Below are 17,851 nucleotides of genomic sequence, written 5' to 3'. Positions count from 1 at the left end.
ACTCAAGCAGAACTAAAAGCAATGGATAGGCAGACCAGAAAAATAATGACAATGAATCATGCCCTTCATCCACGCAGTGACATTGATAGACTTTATCTACCAAGGCAAATAGGTGGGCGTGGAATGCTACAAGTACATCAGATGGTTGAAGAAGAAAAAATGGCTTTGGAAGAATATCTGAAGAACAATGATGAAGATGCACTGAAATTAGTATATCAGGAAGGCTTACTAACTACTGGAGAGACCAAACTGGCCTACAAGAAAGACCAAATGAAGAACAGAATAGAGGCATGGGAAGACAAAGCACTACATGGCCAATACATGAAAAAAATAGCTGGGAAAGCAGATAATAATAAAACCTGGCAATGGCTAAGAGCAGGAAAATTGAAGAAAGAGACCGAGGGACTAATTCTGGCTGCACAAGACCAAGCCTTAAGGACAAATGCATACAAAGTCAAAATTGAGAAGACAGCAACAGACAGTAAGTGCCGCCTATGCAAAGAAGCTGAAGAAACAGTGGACCACTTGGTAAGCTGTTGCAAGAAGATTGCACAGACTGATTACAAGCAGCGGCATGACAAAGTAGCAACAATGGTGCATTGGAAGATCTGCAAAAAATATCATTTGCCTGTAAGCAAAAACTGGTGGGATCATAAAATAGAGAAAGTCATAGAAAATGATAAAATTAAACTGCTCTGGGACTTCAGAATTCAAACAGACAAGCACCTGCAACATAACACCCCAGACTTAACAATTGTCGATAAGAAAGACAAAAAAGTCTGGATAGTGGACGTGGCAGTGCCTGGAGATAGCAGAATAGAAGAGAAAGAACTGGAGAAGATAACAAAATACAAAGACCTACAAATAGAAATAGAAAGACTGTGGCAAAAGCAAGCAAGGGTAGTACCAATAGTCATAGGCTCCTTGGGTGCAATCCCAAAACAACTGGAGCACCACTTGAACACCATTGGCATTGACAAATTCGCTATTAGTCAATTGCAAAAGGCGGCCTTATTAGGAACTGCTTCCATCCTGCGACGATATCTGTAATACCATCAAACATCCACATCTGCCTATCCCAGGTCCTGGGTAAGGACTCGATAGGTAGACAAAATGCCAAATCCAGTCTGAACATCTGGCTGACTGTGCGATGATCGATAATTTGTCACAGAGTCAGCAAGATGTTTAAACTGGATTTTGCATTTTTAACCACCTGTTGAGTTCTTCCCAGGGACCTGGGATATGCCAATGTTGTTTGATATATTAAAGTTATCAGCACAGCTGTTCCAAGTAAAGCTGTCTTTTGCAATTGACGGATGGTGCTTTTTGTCAATGTCATTGCCAATGGTGTTCACATGGTACTCCAGTTCTTTTGGGATTGCACCCAAGGCACCTATATACAATATGAAATCAGAGCTACCAGTTCTTTTTCTGGTATTTGGCCTTCATACGCATCAAGTTCTTCTCAAGAACCTAGGATACTGTGATGTATACCAATGTAATATATATGTGGCCTTTTGTAATTTGCAGAAAGAAACCACCACACCTGATTTATGTTTATCTTTCAGCTTCAATTTTCAAATGTTGATACTTTTGATCTTTTCTACTTCTTTTATTCTATTATTCCTTGGTATTGCCACACCAGTTTTCCACACTTTCTTCTTTTCAACCACAGTTAAATCTGATGTGTTGAGTTGTGAGTCAAAACTTTATCAGCTTGTATTTGAAAATCCGACAATATTTTAACCTGCTCATTTTCAACTACTTTTTCAACTATATGTTTCCATCACAGTTTCGCTGCTGTTTAATTATATTTAATCATGTCCCTAACTGTGTTATTCTCTCATAGGTATTTATCTTATTATGGATTGCTGACTGGATGGTGCACCACATCTGGAAAAAAGGGAAAGATCCAGACAGTTTTTCTATTCCTTATCTTACTGCACTTGGAGATCTTCTTGGAACTGCCTTACTTGCAATGAGTTTTCATTTTCTGTGGCTGATTGGGGATAGGGATGGAGATGTAGGAGATTAATAAATTAATAATACCTAATTTATCCTATTAGCTGAAGATATGAGAGTAGGGACCACTTGACTTAGCATTTCATATGAAATATATTAAGAGAGTAGTTGGGTTTCTTAACAGTAACTTCAGTGTTGACACTGATATTAAACAGCCTTAACTTTTTTAAAACAATGAAAAAGTAAAATAAGAGGCTTCAAATATTTTTCCACTGCAAAGGTGTATTTGGGGCTGGTTGACACCATCTCATCACAGAAAAAGAAAGTTGGCCAGCATTATGTCAGTAAATAAAATATAGTTGATAGTAACAGAACGATGTGGTTTAACCACTGATGTATCTGCCTAATGAAATGTAGTATGCATTTCATTAAGCAGTCTGGCTATGCATTTGAAGTCATGCAATGTAAAGGGTTCTCAAGATAATGCAAAATATATTATTTTTGCATATCAATAAGAAAAAGATGCTCGAGTATGATATTCAACATGGCACTCACTTTATTTTAGTTGCTGGCAAAAAAAGAATGGAACACCCTCTGTTCTAGAAAATTAATCAGTTGAAATAGGAAAGATGTTTCTCATAGAGATAATATAGTATGATCATGCATGGACAATAATAATGTTACATTAATGGCTGTAACTCAAAAGATACATTGACACTGTTTTCAGACATTCAAGTTTAGTCCTTTATTGTGATGTATAAAAATCAAGGTATTTAAAGAAGAAGAAAAACAGCTTTTGATATGTATTGAGGAAACTACAATATAACTTCTGAAATAATAGGTGGATGTTTTTCTTTTTTTCTTTTTAGAAATACTTATTATTAGAAATACTATTTAGTTCATCTTAAAAAATTTTTATCAAGCCACCCAGAATTGCTTTGGAATCAGACACTGCCGAAATCTAAACTAGTCAGTCAATCAATCGATTAGGCATTTATGCCAATTATATACAACCAATGTTATTTCCTGATATGTTGCAGTTCAAAGTTTTAAATTTATATTTAGAATACCATCTCCTCATTTTGTAATGAGAAGTTGTTGCACTGAATACTGTTTTAATCGTAGTTTTATTGGGCTAAAGGAATTGCTTGTTTCTGGGAAAACATTTCCCATATCCAGAAAGTTAATGCTTGTTGAACGACTGCTTTGTAGAGTATCTTTATGATTATCATAGGTACTCTTTAGATCTTCCGCTACACACCATTCATGTCTGTTATTTACACAAAAGAAAATCAGTAATTGTTTAAACCGTTTTTTATTTGAATGTTTTAAAAAAAAAATTTCTTTAGATTTTGAGGAAAAGAAAAAGATTGTAGAAGCTTTAGCATATAGATTATTATGAGATGTAGATTGCCTTCAGTTGTCCTGTCATTAAAAATTAATATTCAGTCAATCCTTGGCAACACAGTTTCTCACTCCTTGCACTGGAAGCCACCAGTGAGAATTTTACAATTACAATTTATAATTGTTTAATTTATTACTAAAATCAATTACATTTGGCATTTAAGTATTTTCATTCAAATTACATGGAAATCTAAGCTACAGAGTAATGTATTACATAAAACTGTGGTGGTAGATAAATAGTTGGGCCTAAATTTTCAGATATGGACACCTCTGTTAATACAAACACTCTTGGGCCTAGTATAATTGCTTGATCATTATCTTCATCTTAATAATTCAAAATACTAGCAACTATTTAGCTTGCTCATTGAAATTCTGTAGGTAATTTTCCCTTACTTTAATGATGCAATTTTTTCATGATGACTGGCTTGTTTATTTCTGCACTGTAAATGGAAAGATAGGACAAAAATAAGCTTTTAGAACAGGGAAAGAAAATTAGACTGTCCTCCTTGGTTCTTTTTGTTGCCCTTAGGTTGTAATCCATTAGGTACTTTTCAGGAAGTAGGTGAACTCTGTGAGGCCTACTTTTCAGTACATATGCACTGTTATCATCAAACAACATTACATACAAAAACAGTTGATGATAACCCAAAAGAGACTTGGATTTAGCAATTAAACTTTTCATTCTAGTTGAACTTTTCATAAGGATTCATGGTCTGATGCAAAATATTGCAGTATTTGAAGAATATACGGTTCCAGGAATACATATCATTGAAACCAAGAAAAATAAAATGTCGTCTGTTTTCAATGTAATACCCTGAATATAATGTATGCATGCTATTTTCACTTGCTTTCCCTAGTTTTTACATGCCCGTCTTAGGATTTATTGAAACACACCAAGTTAACTATAATTAGACTATGTTCTAATTACACCAAATTATAGAGGAAGGGAAAGCAATAATCAGGATGGAATAAAATTTGTATGTGTGTACGGTATGTATGAGGCAGTTCATTAACATTTTTTAAATACAAAAACACGTGCTTACAGAGCACATATGTTTAAAAACAGTTTTGAGGTGCTTTATCAAACAAATCAATTATTTTAAGTTCCCCTTTATTTTAAAGCCTCTACCTTTCTGCTGTTCTGCAAATGTCCTCTAATGCCATTTGATACTGAGAATCCATGTCCTCTATCACTTCCTATTCATATAATCCATCCACCATGACAAGTTTAGTTGGAATGACATAAGTAGATTCAGTTCTGTTCCCATTATGATTGCATAAATTAGAAGAAAGCAGCACTTAATGGGTACAAATAATGGTTGTATTACGTTGCTAAAAGATTGGAGAATAGTGGGAATGCAATCCTTTGGGGAAGCAAGACCATGGAGAAGAAATATTTAAAAACCAGCAATGACCTGGGATGCATAGATCTGACAGGTTGATGAATGTCCAGCATAACATTTGAGGATCTTCCTATTAGACATAATGCTTAATAAAAACATATCACCTCTTTATGACAGGGTTTCAATGGATAAATCTATTGATTAGACTTGTACCAAGCATATTTACATGGTGAAAATTCCATCCATTTAAGTCTCAGTACATAACTAAACTTTCAACAATGGAAGCAGAACAACCACCAGTTGGAAAGAGGTTGATCACTGAGAAATTCTGCAGACCCACTTATGTAAGGCCAGGAGAAAGAAAACAGAGGACCATCAGATTTTGATCATGACAGTGAATATCAGAATATACAGTCTAAGAGTTTTAAGAAGAGACTAGATTGCTGTCTCTTGGATTATTTATTTTGAATATACTATTGCATTTTTATTGTTTTAAATGTATCATAAATAGCAGATGTGTGACTTCAATTTTCCAGGCTACACAAATTTCTTCCCTAATGGGCTACCTGTTAACCAAAGAAAACAAGAGCTGCTGGTGAAATAAGCTTATGTACTTCTACAAAATCAGAGAGCAAACATGATTGAGGCAGATGGTGCTTGATTTCCTATTTAATTTTATGATTCTGCGTTCATCCCTTAGTAAAAAGGGAATTTATTGTCACAAGTATGCAAAGTTCCTATTTCAATAATATTCTCTTATATTTAAAGGAATTTCATATATATTTAAGTTACATTTGATTTCCATCTAAGAAACTGCTAGACTTTCATTTCCCGGGAGAAAAAATAATCTGATCAGCCTTGTTCTCGTTATTTTTTTTATGCTGCAAAGTGAAACTTTTTTTTAGAATCACCTGTGATACCAGTTGCACATACAGGTTTATTGCATTCATTGTAATAATGTTTATATGCCAGAGTGATAATGCACATTGACTTCAAAATGGCCAAGCTGTTATGCAGCTCCATTTGACTGAAGACAAATGTTGCAATAACTCAGACATGTCGGGAACATTTCACTCATGAAGATAAATATGATCAGAGAGCTGCTATCATTCTGCTTTTCAAGGGGTCTTATCTCTTGACTCCAATAAAAAATATGGATGGGAAAAATGTGTGGTTTACTAAGACAATTTAAATGTCAGCCTAAAAATGTATTATGTGGCTTTCGTGTGTGTGTGTGTGTGTGTGTGTGTGTGTGTGTGTGTGTGATTGAGATGATTACATATAACATAACATATATAGGTGAAAGTTCGTTTTCTGAGCTTGTGGATTGGTTTCCGAACATTTCGTTACCAGGCTAGGTAACATTGAGCTTCTGGTACTTTTTAATAGGAGTAAGTTTATTTTTTTAATGGTGGTTCATTGAAGTCATAGCAATAAAAGGCATACATATGTAGCATATGTAAATAAATCTTATAATGAAATAAGGCAGTTGGCTGCATTTAAATATAATATATCATGGTTTACTGTAATAAGACAAAGCATTTTATATTTTCTCCTCTACTGCAGGCAGTGAAGAATTAGGAGTTTTAGGGAATTGTAGTTGTTACAAAGTCAAACTAAGAAGCTGTGGCTTCTGTGAAACAAGCCTTATTCAAACTATCTTGCTGGGCAACCACACACATGCAATGTGGCTGTGACAGAATCCCTACTTTGACCTGGGAAGACAGGAGAGAGGAGATATTTAAGGAAGGAAACTGGCCATTACAGAAGAGATTTCTGGTACCAGGGAGAGGAAGATGTAGAAAAAGAGACTCAGACTTACTCTATCTTAAATACATTAGCTATATGTTCTAGGGGAGAATTACTTCGGCTAACATAATTTTGAAAGCCTACCAATCAAAATCTTTCCACAAACTTAAGCAGTTTCCTGAGCATGCCTGCCCTGAAGGGCTTGATGATGGCATAAAACACTGGCAGCAATCTCGAGATCTTCAGACAGATTGAGAATTTGCTTACTTTCTAGAGTAAGGGTCAATGAGACTGTGGCTGTTGTAAGGTGTGTAAGGGCCTTAGGTTCAGTACTTTACTGCAGAGGGGAGGGAATGCAAAAATATAGGTTGGAGCCTTTTCTCATCCTTAGAAACATCTATTATGAAAGTTAGTAACTTGCGTGCATACTTTATTGTTTGCAGTAGAATCATTGTACAAAATGGGGGCATCAAGGCTTTGGGAGAAATTCCAAGATTTGAGAAAAAAGATGTTAACCGAAAAAAGATGCTTAATAGCCCAAGCAGCTTAGTAGCCCAAGTAGACATCTTTTAATGATGCCGTGATATAAATAATTGTGATACTTAGCACTGGCATTGCAAACATGGGTGCCGTGAAGGCTACAAATAAAAATGCTTGGTATCTGGTGTTTGCATAAAATAATAAGGAATGATCCGCAGTCCTGAATATCATGGCAAAAGAGTTTTCCAAGGGGATGAAAATGGTCCTGTATGGCTAGCTATGAGATGGTCTCTGATGGTTGCTGGAATTGTTATAATCCTTCCATTTTGATGATCTCAGTTCAGAAGGTGAGCTCACCACTCAGAGTCTGTCTTGTGTAGATAGGGGCCCTACCTATACAATTCTATAATGGGCATACGTCATATACTAAAGAGGTACATCCTAAGCTCTAGAACACAGCCATAGTACTGAGCAGACCTCCTCACCTGGCATTTATGGTATTAAGAACCTTCTGCATAAAAAACAGAGGCTGTTTTGTAGATTACTCTCCTTCCCCAACAAAGAACCTGAGTATTAATATTTTGGATAGCAAAAATACAAGTAAAAGGTAAAGGCTCCTCCTGTCCTCAGTCATGTCTGACTCTAGGGCAGCGGTTCTCAACCTGTGGGTCGCGACCCCATTTGGGGTCGAACGACCATTTTACGGGGGTCGCCAAACAACGTGATCCGCCATTTTTTTCAGCTGGCAGCGCTGCGCATGCACGCCGCGCATTGGGGGTGCCGCGCATGTGCGCCACGCACGGGGGTGCCCCCGTGCATGGGGGTGCCGTCACGCATGCGCGCCGCGCCACGCATGCGTGCCACGTCCTTATGACCGGGGTCGCCGGTATAAAAAGGTTAAGAACCACTGCTCTAGGGGTAGTGCTCATCTCCATTTCCTAGCCAAAGAAGCCAGCATTTTCTGAAGATGCTTCCATGGTCATGTGGCAGGCATGACTATTACACACTGTGGATAGGAACTCTCAGGCAAGTATAACAAATGTTGCTAGGCAAAGCACTGGAACAATCGTAAGCACAATTATACATTTGTTAAAAGATAGGAGAAAAAGCCAGTTTGGCACTAGATTTTTTTCAACAATTTTACATATTTTTTTCAATTTCACCTATAATTTCAGAGTTTCATTATACAATATGGTAGTCCTTCAGTCTGAAGAAGACACACAGTTGTGCAGGTTATCTGTAGACATGGGAATGGCTTTGCAGTCTTAGTCTGGGAGTGCAGAGTCTAGCACAATGGAGTCGTTGGAAATCCGTTGTAGCAATTATTATTCTGGGTGTTATTCTCATGATTTTCTAGAGGTTTTTGGTGGCACCTGTCTTCCATGTTGGTGGAGGCTTCATAGCACAGGCTTGTCTGGGGGGTTTTTGTCAGCAGCTGCAGCTTCCAGTTCGTTGGGCTGGATATTACGGTAGCACAGGGTTTCTTTCAAAGTGTCTTTGTAGTACTTCTATGATTCATCTTGAGATCTCTAAAGAGTCCTAGTGGATTTTACATGATGCAAAATCTCTAATGTATGTCAAGGATGAGCATGCATGTGAAATTTCTCCAATGGTTTGAGGTCCTCTTGGTACAGAGGTCCAGGACTCACAACATATAGGAAGGAAGGTATATCCATTAACAAAGACATTTGACACTGTAAATGAGAGATTCTTTAGTTCATCTGAGACATTACAGATGCCTGGGGAAATTTGTGACACTGATTCAGCTACTCCATGATGGAATGATAGGACAGGCTTTTTTTTTTTTTTTAACAAAGGTGCATCAGCTACATTTGCCACTTTCAGTGGGGTAAATTATGTTGTGTGTTAGTGCCAATCCTACTCAGTCTGTTCTTGTATGTTGTCATACGCTGTCCAGGATCTGAAGGAGGGAATGTACATCAGGAACCAATTGGCTAATTAGTTAGCTTTGACCTTTGCTGCTTGAATGCAAGGATGAAGTGCCTTCATACAGTCATTCAGGAAACCATCTTTGCTGATGACTGTGAGCTCCTGGCGCACAAAAACAGAGACCTACAAATTCTCTGTTCTTCAGCCTAACTGTCAGCTTGAAGAAAACTGTGCTAGCCTATGCCAAATACCAAGCCAATAGAACCAAGAATCACTGGTGATGACAGCCAACTGACAAGTGTAAATAGCTTCAAATCCTTGGGATGCATCATCTTGAGTGATGAGTCTTTGGATCAGCAAGGCCAGCTGGTCCCTGAGGTGGCTGCATACTAGAGTGCCTGATCAACACATCATCCATATCTCCACAAAGGTAAAAGCCTACAGGTGCCCTCATTATAGTTTATGGAAAAAGAGGAAAAAAAATATTTGGGTAAGAGGCATAGTAGATCTCTATATTAATCATCCAGAAAATAGAATGCATTTCAAATAAAACATGCATAATTGACTAATAGTCTATTTTAACTGACTTAGATTAAGCAGACACATTACTCATTACTCTCTCATTACTTCTGGAGTGCAAAACCATGGCTTTCCAAATGGATGGATAGGCTATGAATGAATTATAGTCCCATTAATAGAGACAAAGGAAGTAATGTTCATTGTAGAGTGTGTATTTAAATTAAAATATAACTGCTTAAAATAAAAATAAAATAAAATGGAAGTTATCATTGTCCACTTGGTCATTTATGGAATAGGAGTGATAGCTAAATACTATTTTTCCTCTATATTTTAGGTGCTGTTAATGTAATAATACAAAGTAATTATATTTAAATGGGAAGTTCCCCAACCTACTGGCTAAGAATTCTAGGGTTTGCAGACCAACACGCTTGAAGAAACCAAGTTGTTTATTCAATTGCCATTTGCAAATAGAGCATCTGTAATACAACCACACACACACACACATATATATTTGAAGTATATTGTTAAGACGCTGAGCTTGTAGACCGGAAGATTGGTCTAAGTATGATGGGGTGAGCTCCTATTCTTGCCCCAGCTTCTGCTAACCTAGCAGTTGGAAAGCATGAAAATGCAAGTAGATAAATAGGTACCTCTTCGGTGGGAAGGTAACAGAGTTCCTATCCACAATGTGTATAGTCATGTTGACCACATGACCACGGACTACATGACCACATGACTACCCCTACTACCCCTAGACTCAGACATGACTGGAGAGGAGAAACCTTTACTTTTTATTTATATTTTTACTGTCCAAAATATTAATACTCAGGTTCTTTGTTGGGGAGGGAGAGTAATCCACCAAACAACCTGGTTTTATGCAGAAGGTTCTTAACACCATACATGCCCAGTGATGAGCGCCATTTCCTGGGAATCACTCTTAGTCAGAACAACCTGTATTAGATTAAATAGCTACTGAAGAGCATTGAAATCATGTTCAGCTGTCCCAGTCTTTAAAGGATGTACAGTATTGTTTAGTTAGTACAATGTATTTGGAGTGTAGAAAATTTGTTTCAGACAACTTTTTACAAACAAGATTGCCCGTCCCCTTCCATCCCCCAATAATTCAGCTGTGTTAGAAGAAAACTCAGCCATTTACTCATACCTTCTAGTTTCCCCCTGTCTTGTGGTAATTCCAAGTTAGCCTGACAAACATTTGATCAAGACCCTTTTAATCAGAGCAGGAATTCTACTCTCTTTTCAGTCACAATAAATAAGGCAGATGAGAACTGTAAAGAAAAGAATTCAATTTATTCTCCCCATAGTATATTTTTCTCCTGTCCAGTGAAACAGCATTGTGGATAAAAATCACTCTGTTGCATCATAAATAGTCCTCTAGTTGCTTATCCAGTTGTGCATCTCATAAGTAAAAAATAAAATCGAAATTGCAAACTACCATAACTCAACATTTTGCAGTGCCATTCATCAAAGATAATTGTTTTCACCTTCATTGTAATGAATCAATCAATCAGGTGAATTGGTTTAAAACAATTTGTAGTCTATAATTTATTCATTTTGTCACAATTTGCCAACTCAGACCAGAGAGAGAGAGAGAGAGAGAGGGAGAGAGAGGGAGAGAGAGAGAGAGAGAGAGAGAGAGAGAGAGAGAGAATGACTACCATCAGAAATTTGTCATCCTTGGATTAGATCTTTTATCACACTTCAACAGAATATTAATGTGATAATAAAAACCAAATATTGCAAACAAACGTATGAATAAGCAAGGTTTTCAATAGAAAGGCATTGCTTTATGAACACCTTATGGAAATTCTGTAGGAAAGATAAAAGGAACTTTTCGTTACATAATTCATTGAATTCATTTCCTCAGGCCATTAATCATTATGTCTTCTAGGTTACGCATGCTTCACCTATAATTCAGAAGAACTGCTTTGGACTTCACAGAAGCACAGTATCTCTCTGTCATTCATTAAAGAATGATATTCATTAAAGAGATCCCTTCCAGCCCTATGATTCTATGCTTCTAAAGCAGCCACACCTTTTGTAAGCAACCTGAGAACCTGGGAAAGCTACTGTTTAATGAATAACAGAGAGATTTTGCAATTGTGCCTGCACATGGTTCAAAGTTATTCTTCTGAAACATTTTTGAAACACATGGAGTACCATCTTCAGGAAAACAAGCTGTGTGGCTCTGCATTATTAGTTGTTTGGTATAAACATGGGAGAATGCTATTACTCCCCTGTCCTGCTGGGAGAGTGATAGAAATATAGCATATACTTCTGTGGAACCGACACTAAATTGGATTTTCAGGAATCTTTAAAACTGGTTATTTTTACTGCTTTAAATATTCTAAAATCAGCATATTACATTATGGCCAATATTTTCTAAATTGGAAGCAAGTAAGGCAATATCTTCCAGAGGTCTTAGACTTCATTTCCAACCAACACTTCAAGAGGTCTTGGAGCTGTAGCCCCAAACATTTGTAGAATGTTAGATTGTCAAGTCTTGAAAAAACAATGTCAAGATATGTAAGAGGAAATGCTGAAAGGATGTTACTTCTGAAAGATCTCAAAATCAGCAACTGCATTCTACAAATATCAGTTCTCAGAAAGCATTCACCATAGTGGTTCATAATGAGAATTACTTCAATTTGTTGTTGACACTGCAGTCCACAAAACCTCTTCTTTATAAGATTGTCCTAAATGGGATGGTGGATCAATCACTGCAACTTCAAAGAACTATGGGAGACATGCTAGCAGATTTGGCATTGCTCCAAAGGATGCTAAGTTTGTTTTGAACAGAATACCTACAGTTTACACGATCAGGTGTGTGTGAAAGTCATGGACATTACCTGCTGGCAGCTGGTTGCTCCTCCTTGCTATTACACTCTCTTCACCTGCTTACTTATGAGAAGGTGATATGAGAAGGGAGTGACAAACACTTTCCACAAGCCAGTGAAAGAGTGAACTGCTACAGGCCTGGTGCCCAGGCTACTTCACCTCTGTCTTCAGTTTCAAAACTGTCACCAGATCCCTCTCCTTCTGCTCCTGCAGTTTTATGCTCAGCGTTTGAATATTCTTCCGTTTTCAAAAATGCAGTGCTTTTTGATCTGCTGGTTAGCTGCTGAAACAAACATCTCAAATCCTCATGAGTGTGCAAAGCTAATTGTGCAGCTTTTCGCGTCCCAGTTCCTTTTACCAACAAAATTAAAACTGAACAATTGTCTGAGCTGATAAGGTTAGTACAACCCTAGGTTGCTCTGCCAATTATTGGTGATGGCTGCAATTTTTGGATGTTATTCCAGCCATTGGACCTTTTTCAAACTTTTGCATGAGCTATGCCTGGACGTCTGAAAAATGTCAGGCTACTTTAAAGAATAGCAAAAATGCTGTACCTTCATGAAGCACTTCTTCCCAATCATTTTCAAAGTACTATCAGCTATATTGAATAATGTATACTACATTTCAGTGAACCATATGGATGAAGGATTACAGTCCAAAATTAAAGTCAGGATTATGAGGATTAATATACAGGAGTAACTTCCGTGCTTTCTTACAGACTAAAGTTTCTCCAGTCAGACTGGCATTAAAATCATGTCATATCACACTGTGATCCAGTAAGTGACTAAATGAATGGACAAACCATTCTACCAAAGCCTTTGGGATATTGCAGAAATTTATGGGCCATCCTGTTTCACGTTAGAAGAAGTCTTGAACAAGACAAATGATTGTGCTGCACTTGAGTAAAGTAACCTGTGAAATAAGAGCGAGCTTCCAATCTGCACTGGAATGATGTCACTGTAAAAGGAATCTGTTTAATATTTTTTGCCATAAAAATTCCTGGATTCTTCTCTCCAAAAAATAGCAAAGGCAATCGCAGCTTTATAGATTTGCCATAGGTGTTCTGTTGCTACAAAACACAACAGAATCTGCTAAGAATTGTATTTCTGAAATCCACTAAGGTATGGTTTTATGTATTGTTCAGTCTCATCCTCCACATAAATATTACAAATGGAAAATATTCATCTTTAGATCAGGAAGCTAAGCTGGATTTTCAAAATCATTACTGTAATCATTTGGGATATGTTGAGTTACATGTTAATAATAATATTAGGGTTATTCTCCAATTAAATCAATCTAAGTTTATTAACCCATGCTTTTAATTCATTGATTAAATTTTTATTTATTTGCATATAAATCAATAGTTTTGAAGCAAAATATTTCTTCCAATGTTTTAGACGATGCCTGTAGATACTGCTTAAAAGCACGGAAAGAAAAAATAACTTTTCCTAAGATGCTTGCCATCTATGTTTAGAGAGGAACCTTTATTTAAAATTATCAAGTTTAAAATGTTGCTATCTAATTAGTTGAGAGCACCTTTCAATGAATTGATTACAATCATTTAATCAGTCTGTGACTCCCCCCCCCCCACACTTCCCCAGATACCTCTCCAGATGTCAGCTCAGAGGAAGATGAACCAGTTCCAGGCATGTCTGGAGGGGAGTTGGTTAATGGCTCCAAGCAGCTGTCTGAGAGGGATTTGGCTGAAGCACAGCTGCAGCAAGAACAGCCCTGAGGCTTCAGGTGGAGAAAGTATGCAGCTGCAGCTGGTCAGTGATGAGGAAGAGGAACTGCCTTCTGCACCTGATCCAAGTACTCCTAGGGGAAAGAAGGTCAGCCAGACTACTCATGAGGAAAAAGCCTTGCCCTTCTTGATGGGTTGTACCAGAAGCTGGAAGCGATACTGGGAATATCATGTTCATTTCCTAGCTGTGTGTTTTCTGGTTGTGATTCTTGCCTAGCTTTGGATTGATACCTTGTCTTGCCTTGGATTGTGCCTTGTGAACTCAGGACTTTTCTTGCCTTGTGAACCCTCTTGTACTATGGATTTAATTTTGCCTTGTGAGTTTATTTTGATGGAATTTACAAGTGCTCTGTGGACTAGCATTGGTCTGCTTGTGGCTTGACTTAATTGGGACAGTTCTGGTGAAAGGTGTTGTGGAGCAATATTAATAAACCTACTAAACCACAGTTACATGTGTGTGTGAGAGAGGGGGACAGCACACTAATCAACTATTTAAAGAGAACTGGGATCCTAAATAATGTTATTACTACAGCTATTTATAAAAAATTTATAAAAAAATCATCATTATTATACATCTTGAAATCAAGTAGGAATGCAGAAATAATTTTAACATGACCAGCCAAGTAGAATTTTGAATATACTTCTCTCTACACCATATAGTCTCATTTCATTCAGTCACAGACTTTCAATGTGTGTGTGTGTGTGTGTGTATGTGTATGAGTTTCTTCTTCCCAATGTTAAAAGATAACATCATAATATCACTTTCTTAATTAATGTTGAGGTCTGGAACTGAGATGAGATTGCATTACTGCAGGATTTTTTTTGTACTATTGCTCAGATATATTATGGAGCAAAGGAAGTGATTGTGCTTAATTGAATAGGAAAAGAGCCAAAGATTCTTTGGTGCTCTGGCCTGTCTCAGATCCTCTGAGGAAAAATCCTAAGTCTCATTCATAGGAAAAAACACTACAGTATTTTATGTCAAAACAGTCAATTGGATCCCTAAGAATGTTCTGTCTCTGAAAGGTTTGACAATTGGATGAAGCCTTGCATGTGCTCATTGAATCAGATGAATTTCCTATTCGACTTTAGATTTCCTCTAAAGGTACCTGGGAGTCACAGGTAACTCTCAATAGTCTCTGGCTTGGTTGTCTCCTTTAAGGGACAAGAGACTGAGTCATGCCATCAAGTTCCAGAATATTTCCTTCCTTCTCCTATTGGTATTAGGAATGCACAAATGTATGACATTTTAATGATCTAAATCAGGGATCCCCAACCTGTGGGCCATGGCCCACTCATCCCCACTCGTGTTAGTGCCATTGCTACGAAAATGGGGCACCGCACAGCAAAAATTGGGCACCACATGGTGAAAACAGGGCATTGCTAATGTCATGTGGGCACTAGCACTGCCCTGTTTGCGTCGTGCATGCTCGTGGTCCCGTTGTGTGTGTGCACGCATGTGTGTAAGATGCTTCCTCCTCCCTTTCTCTCTGATCCTCCAACTGAGAAAGATTGGAGACCTCTGGTCTAAATATTCTGAGACCAAATGCATATATTATCTGTCTTGCAAAGCAGAGAATAAGGAGACACCCAAATCCATAAATCTATTGTAGCCCTTGGGCCTTACTGCCCATTGCAACATTTCCAATTTCATGAGCACATTTATCCTCCCCCCCACCCCTAATAAAATAATATTGTGGCAGAGGAAAACTCCAGTAATAAAAACACAAGAAACTTTTTTTTCTTTCCTTTTTTTGTGCCCAAACAGCATTGCATTTCAGCTTTTAATGAGGAATCTATTCTGTAAGCATAAATAACCTAAAGGCTCGGATTTATTAAGAATGCAAAAAAGAAAAAGAATTAAAAAAATAAATCAGGGCAAAAGGAACATTTCCACCCTAAAACAGTGTAGCACTTACTTGTCACATCTAGAGCTATTGTCACTGCAATTTTCTTGCCCTGCAAACAGGGCTGTCCTTTCTTACCAACCATTTAAATAATAAATTTCCAACTATGCTGCTCGCAGCATTACTAACAAAAGAGAAAAAAAAATTAATTTACAAAATATCCAATTCTTCATACATAATTATGACAAATAAACATTTTAAATTAAACAGCTTTCTTTCTTTCTCTGGGTATCCACATTTCATTCCAGTTTCAGGTAGCTTGGCACTGAGTAATTGAACATTAAAAAATCAAGTTTATAGACTTCATACAGCTGTGTTTGGTGCTCTGAACTGATGTTCTGGAAGAACTCTGTAGTCATTTCATCAGTAGTTCTTGTAGACTTTGCATAAGTGGGGAACTTGAGATAGTTTCCTACTCCTGCTAGTTGAAGAATGTAGTTGGAATCCTCCTCAAGAGTCTCGTACTTCCCTATGAGGTCATAATGGATTTGACAAGGATGGCACAGAGAAAAGACAGTTTGCCAGTGTTCATTGAAGGGCTCCTCTCTTTGAGTTTGCGGGTCTATGAGGTAAGCCACAAACTCTTCAAATTTTACATCATCACCTTTATACAGAGCCTCCTGTGTTGCATTTTTCCTTTGGCGCTTCACAATTTTGGTACCATATCTCTTGTGAAAGGAGGTGTTATATTTTTGGGTAAATTTGTTTCTGTAGGCTGACACCAATCTCTCGAAAGGCTCACGGACAAATAAAAACTTCATGTAGTTTTTCAAGCGATGGTTGATCTCTGGGATGCTGTACTGGTTGAGTGTTTTCAAGTTTGATGAGACATGTGCTTCATTTGCTGGTATCTCCATTGGATCGGTGTATTTTCCTCTCCCAGTCAACACCATCATGACTCTTTTCCAGTTGGTACAGGCCACTTTGGGGACATAGCAATAAATCAATTCATGATCTTCATCAACCACTAAATGTTTGAGATCATTAGGTGTTAAGACACGACGCTTCTTGCTGGACATGACGTTGGCTCGGCATGTATCTGTCACTTGATCCCTCCGGATTTGATGAAGGACTGCTGTGCTGGATAATTCCAACTATGTAAATAAAACACAAATAAAGACAATTTAGTACTGTTTGGAAAGACTTCTTCCATCTTGTTATTTATATCTTCTGCTATCCTTGTTGCTAAAGCCCACCAAAGTAGTACACTACTACAGATCTCAAGGCAGAAATTGAAGAGCTACTTCTAATTCTCTTCTACACATATTCTTCTGCTATTTTATTGACACACAAAACTTCCTTTACCGCTTTGAAATAAAATAGTTACTAAAAATGCACTTTCGTTGAAAACTAGTGGCTTGTTCAAGAGCCACCTATCCAGTCTTCTATGTCCAAAACCAATATTACAACTTAAGGATGATGCTGAATCTTGTACTTTATAGGCATACTCTTTAAATGCAGTCTACAGATCACACATTACAGTACACTTTTTGCAATTCTACTAAGAAAAAGGGTTCAGTTCTCTTGTGTACCCTCTGTTCTAAAAGAACATCTTGATGGCGATAGCATTCTATTTATCAGTTGCTACATTACACTCCAGCTGGGAACACAGCAGACAAATTTGCATGTAATATGCTCTCTTTCCATCATTTTTCTCCCCTGTGCTGGATTTTGATGCATCTGTGGTTTATCAATGCACAATTCTCTATCACCTTCAAATTGTAAAATAGATTTTATACTGGACTTCAGATTAGGATCAGATCCTGACTCATTTCCAGTCTCTAGTTAGTAAATAAACCAATGTTTACCTATGTGGAAGTAATGGAAATTGTGCTTTAATTTTACATGTACTGGAATCTGCCTCAGGCAGTAAAGAAGGATGATGGATAAAGAAAAACTATAAGTAAAAGACCCCTTTTTTGGTCAGATCAAGTTACTATTCCTGTTATAGCTAAGATATCATATTGGAGAGAAGCGTACCGAGTATCTGGTTCTAC

The 17,851-nt window shown here is 37.4% G+C and overlaps 2 protein-coding genes across 5 annotated transcripts in view; one reads left to right on the top strand and one right to left on the bottom strand.

Annotated features, from left to right (window-relative positions):
* The window catches only part of SLC41A2 (solute carrier family 41 member 2), a 41,531-nt gene extending 37,102 nt beyond the window's left edge, over positions 1-4,429 (top strand). For 2 of the 3 annotated variants that reach the window (XM_039338217.1, XM_039338215.1), the window contains exon 11: positions 1,850-4,429. In XM_039338217.1, the coding sequence (XP_039194151.1) occupies positions 1,850-2,035 (186 nt within the window). In that variant the 3' untranslated portion in view covers positions 2,036-4,429. The remainder of the gene's footprint in view (positions 1-1,849) is intronic. The other variant, XM_039338216.1, reaches the window with a different exon arrangement.
* Positions 4,430-15,688: 11,259 nt separating this feature from the next.
* The window catches only part of CHST11 (carbohydrate sulfotransferase 11), a 187,265-nt gene continuing 185,102 nt past the window's right edge, over positions 15,689-17,851 (bottom strand). For both annotated transcript variants that reach the window (XM_039338214.1, XM_039338213.1), the window contains exon 3: positions 15,689-16,948. In XM_039338214.1, coding sequence (XP_039194148.1) covers positions 16,094-16,948 — 855 coding nt within the window. In that variant the 3' untranslated portion in view covers positions 15,689-16,093. The remainder of the gene's footprint in view (positions 16,949-17,851) is intronic.

Source organism: Crotalus tigris, unplaced genomic scaffold (genome assembly GCF_016545835.1).
Source record: "Crotalus tigris isolate CLP2741 ecotype Arizona unplaced genomic scaffold, ASM1654583v1 scf7180000017694.5664430, whole genome shotgun sequence".
Taxonomy (NCBI): Eukaryota; Metazoa; Chordata; class Lepidosauria; order Squamata; family Viperidae; genus Crotalus; species Crotalus tigris.
This window is presented reverse-complemented; position numbering and strand designations above follow the sequence as displayed.